Here is a 4,455-nt window from a genome sequence, read left to right as displayed (position 1 = left end):
CGACGCTGGTGCTGCTGCCCCTGTCAGATGCGCTGGCTGGGAGGCACCTGGTGGCGCGGCAGGGCTGTTCTCTGGTCTCTCGGTCAGCCACAGCTGGCCTGCGTCCCCCAGGAGGACGGGCAGTTGTCTAACGAGGCTGGGATGGCTGTCACTCCCACCAACTGGCCGGTGTTGGGGTCTGGGTCACCCTGAGGTCGCAGCACCTCAACCTACGCCCTCAAACCCTCATTCCCTCGGAGAGGAGGAGAAGGAAACGAGAAAGAGGAAAGAGAAGGAAGACAAATGCCCCCTTTCTAGGGCTCCCCCGATGGATGGCCGCAGGGGCAGCAGCAGGTGGCAGCCGACGGGAGGCCCAGCTCAGGATGAGGGGGCAGCGCCGGGTTTCTCCTCCCGCGACACGGGGATGGCGCGGTCGCTGTGGCCGGCGTCCCCCCCAGATGCGACCTTGGGGCCGGAGAAGGTCAGCATGGTCCCGGGACCGCGGACAGTCTCAAGCACTGCCCCCGCACCCAGCAGGGTCACAGATCCGTGCTTTGGTCCCATGGACAGCCTCAAGTACTTCACCCCGCCTGGCAGGGTTACGGATCCAGGTCCCGGGACCACGGACAGCCTCAAGCACTGTACCCCACCTGGCAGGGTCACAGATCCGTGACTTGGTCCCATGGACAGTCTCAAGCCCTGACTCCTGCCTGGCAGGGTCACAGACCCATGTCTTGGTCCCGTGGCTGCTGAGGAGTTGGCTCCTCTCACTGATCTCCCTCTGAAATCTCATGGAAGGTTCTGTTCCTGCCCCGGGTCAGGGTGTCCCTGTACCTGTGACCCTACAGACCGCTCGGGCTCGGGGTCCCTGGATCCACCTGAGGGGTCAGAAAGCCCCACCTGAGCTCAGGACCCCACTCTCCTGGATGCGCTAACCCACTTTCGCCCCCTGGGTCCCTCCTCCGGGTGGGAAGGCTGAGAACCCGCAGGGGAGGGCCGTCCTGGGTTGAGCTGGCTAAACAAGTGGCATGGACAGCGCCCGCCCCCCTGCCCCCCAACACCCACGGCTCCTCCAGCCATTGAAGGAACCCTGGTCTCTGACCCCGGCCATGAGAAGCTGGTGCTGCCAGCATGGTGCCTGCAGGCCCCACATCCTGTCCACTTCACGTGGGGACAGTGCATGCCTGTGACTGCCCGTGAGCCCCTCCCGGCTCTGCAAGAGATCCTGCCCCCCGCCAGCTGCAGTGCCCAGGCGCCCTTACACCCCACCCTGCCTTGGCTGCAGGACTGGGCAGGCCAAGGGCCTCCCTGAGCCTGGCCCTGCCACCAGCCAACTCAAGATAACGGGGCGCTGGTCGTGAAGGGCTGCCGAGAGGTGACGGTGTAAACACACACAGTGTCTGCAGCACCAATGAATGCCGGCTCCGCTGTCGTCACCGCTGTCGTCACCCTCCAAAGCTGGGCGCCCGACAAAACCTGAGCTCGCCAGCTTGGCGCTGGGCATTTCAGCGGGTCCGTCCTAATCCCACCCCTTCGAGCACACAGGTGGTCTGAAGGGAGCAGGACAGCCCCAGGTGTTCACCAGGCTGCTGAGGATGGGACACCCCCTCCTGGAGGAGCCTGGATCCGGAGCCCTGGGGCGGCCCTCCCACGGCTCGGGGCTCACCTGCCTCTCGCTGTGCTTGCCGTGGATCTCCACGAAGTCCTCCTGCACCTTCACGGTGAGGTCCTCCGGGGAGAAGTGCTTCACGTCCAGGAAGATGGCAAACTTGTCCCGGTCGGATCGGACCTGGAACCCAAACGCTCGGGTGGGTCTCCCTGGGCTGAGGCTCAGGGAGGGGACTGGCTGCTGTGGTCCCTGCCGGGCCGGCCAGAGCGGCCAGGGTGGAGTGGCCGGCGGCTCCGTCCCCAGTTATCAGGACAGACACTGCAGGTCACAGCGCTGGCCTCTCCTTAGACACACGCAGGGGACCAGGGACGGGGGCTGGGTGGACACTCGGCTGACAGCCAGACCTGGGTGCAAGGCGGTGTTGTCTGCGGATGTCTGGTTGGTAGCGGGCCCGCTGGCTGGTTGCAGCCGGACAGCTGCTGTGGGCTGGCTGGCTGGTTGGCTACTGGTTGGCTGGCTGGTTGGTTGGTTGGGTAAGGTTGGTTGTTGGCTGGCTGGCTGGGTGGGCGGACCTAGCACCTGGACTAAAGCCGCTGCCCTGGCTTCCCCTGACCACCATCAACAGCCTGGGGCCCTGTCCTTTCCCATCGACTGGCCGCGCCCAACAGCCCACGAGGTGGCCGCCACCTGCACACAGAGCACTTCCGGGCGCTGCTCCTCACTCAGAACCTGTGTTTAGGCTGTTCTGGCCACTGGGGTAGATCCGCGTGTGTCAGCTCTGGGCAGGCCTGCGTTCAGACCAGGGTGGGGACTGCCCAGCCCTCGGGCCGCATAAGGCCCCTGGAATCGTTTGGTCTGGCCCTGCCAAGGCATTAGGGCGAGTTCATGAAACGTTCGACCAAATAGAGCAGGCTAATATTTAAGTTGATCATTCCGTATGGCCGCGAGTGATGTTATAAATACCCAAATGGCCCTTGGCAGGAGAAAGTTCCCACCCCTGGTTTAGAAGGTGGGCAGACCTGGCACCCAGCACTCGGGGCCTGGGGTCCGTCTCGGGGAGGGAAGACGGGTGGCTCTCGCTGCCTTTCCTTTGGGCCTGGCCTTGGGCACCTGGGCTGGTGCGGGATGAGCCCACACTGCGCCTCTCCGCTGGGGACCTGGGCTCCCCATAGGCCCTCCGCTGGCCGCCCAGGGCTCCCCGTAGGCCCTCCGCTGGGGACCTGGGCAGCACCCCCTACCCAGGCTTCTGCTGCTGCACACACAGCTCGCGTCGGCCATTGAACTTGCCTTGGTGGGGTTGCTCTTGGGGTTTCCAGCCTGTGGTTGGTGCATTACAAACCACATATGGGTCATGAGCTGATGGAGGAAAAGACAGCGGTTGGGTCCAGGCTGGCTCCCTCTCGACCCCTCTCGGGAGGCACAGGAGTCTCTGCTGTAGGGGGCGCCCAACGGGCCTCTGCCGTCAGGAGGGACTGGGGCGAGGGGGAAGCATCCCGCAGCTGTTGCCATGCACGCCACACAGTGAGAGGAGAGCTCGCAGCTCCAGGGCAGCCCTCAGAAACCCCAGCCACTGGTCCTCCAGGCACCACGCCCAGCCCTCCCTGCACCCGCCTCACCTCAGAGATGCCAGAGTCCAGCACGGTGCGGAACAGGGACTGGCGGTAGTAGGGGCTGACGGTGGAGGACAGGAAGGGCAGCAGGTCGCACTCGAAGAGGCCATCGCCGAAAAACTGGTCGAAGAGCCGGCTTGGGTGGAAGGGGCCCAGGGCGCGCCTGAACCAGGGGTGCTGGATGGCGATGTCCATGGTGGGCGTCGGGGCTGCAGGACCCGGGACTCAGCAGGCCTCTGGGTGGCACAGTGGGGAGCCGGGCGCGGGGCCTCCCTATATACGCCCAGGACCGGATGCAGGCGTCAGGGGATTCATCTGAAAGCGTGAGCTCATGAGGGAGGCTGTCCAGTCAGCAGAAACGGGGCCTGGCTGAGAGCCCGGGCACTGACCCGCAGGCACCCCCAGCAGCGGCTCTCCTAGCGGTTCTCGGCCACCCCTTGGCCACCCCTCGCCCGGGGGACAGTGAAAGCTCATCCCTGCCACCGGATGCATTCCCGCTATCTGCCTGTGTGGCCCTGTGTGGTCATGGCCACCCTCCCTGTGGTGCTCAGACCCGTGTCACAGACGAGGAAACTAAGACACAGGGTTAGACACGTGGTCCCCGACCCCACAGCTACCAGTTGAGGGCACAGTTTTTCAAAACAGAATTACCTCCATCACTTCTTCCTGCCAACAAAAATTATGCGCATTTGTAATTTCTGTCTCAGGAAAGACAGGAAATACCACGCAATGAAAGGGCCTGTTATTCCAGCTCGGTGGGGGGGTGGGGGGGTCCCTATCATGGCATCTGTGCATCCAGAGGGCCAGCAAGTTCACTGTTACGAACGTGGAACACCCCTGGACCTTCCTCCGTGGGTTCACCCTGGTGTCGACCCTGCTGATGTGTCCTTCCTGGGTGTGACGTCCCTTAAACCAGGGCCCCGTCAGGCCTGCCACCATCAGCCAACACCGTGATTGGCAAGGCCTGGCCCTCCTTGGCTTCTCTATGGCCTGCCCACTTATCGCTCAGGATGCCTTCCCCGAGGGGACCTGCCACCCATCAGCTTTTTATTTATTTTTTTAAAAATATATTTTATTGATTTTCTACAGAGAGGAAGGGAGAGAGATAGAGAGTTAGAAACGTCGATGAGAGAGAAACATCGATCAGCTGCCTCCTGCACACTCCCCACTGGGGATGTGCCAGCAACCCAGGTACATGCCCTTGACCGGAACCGAACCTGGGACCTTCAGTCCGCAGGCCGATGCTCTATCCACTGA

At 63.3% G+C, this 4,455-nt stretch overlaps 1 protein-coding gene across 1 annotated transcript; it reads right to left on the bottom strand.

Moving 5' to 3' along the window:
* Positions 1-6: 6 nt before the first annotated feature.
* Positions 7-3,464, bottom strand: CRYAA (crystallin alpha A). The gene is made up of 4 exons (XM_015568884.1): positions 3,205-3,464; positions 2,876-2,944; positions 1,646-1,768; positions 7-531 (listed from the first exon to the last, which is right to left on the bottom strand). Exons 1-4 carry the CDS (start codon positions 3,391-3,393, stop codon positions 358-360), a joined length of 555 nt encoding a protein of 184 aa, XP_015424370.1. The 5' UTR covers positions 3,394-3,464; the 3' UTR covers positions 7-357.
* Between the last annotated feature and the right edge of the window lie 991 nt (positions 3,465-4,455).

This window comes from Myotis davidii, unplaced genomic scaffold (assembly GCF_000327345.1).
Source record: "Myotis davidii unplaced genomic scaffold, ASM32734v1 scaffold512, whole genome shotgun sequence".
Classification (NCBI taxonomy): domain Eukaryota; kingdom Metazoa; phylum Chordata; class Mammalia; order Chiroptera; family Vespertilionidae; genus Myotis; species Myotis davidii.
This window is presented reverse-complemented; position numbering and strand designations above follow the sequence as displayed.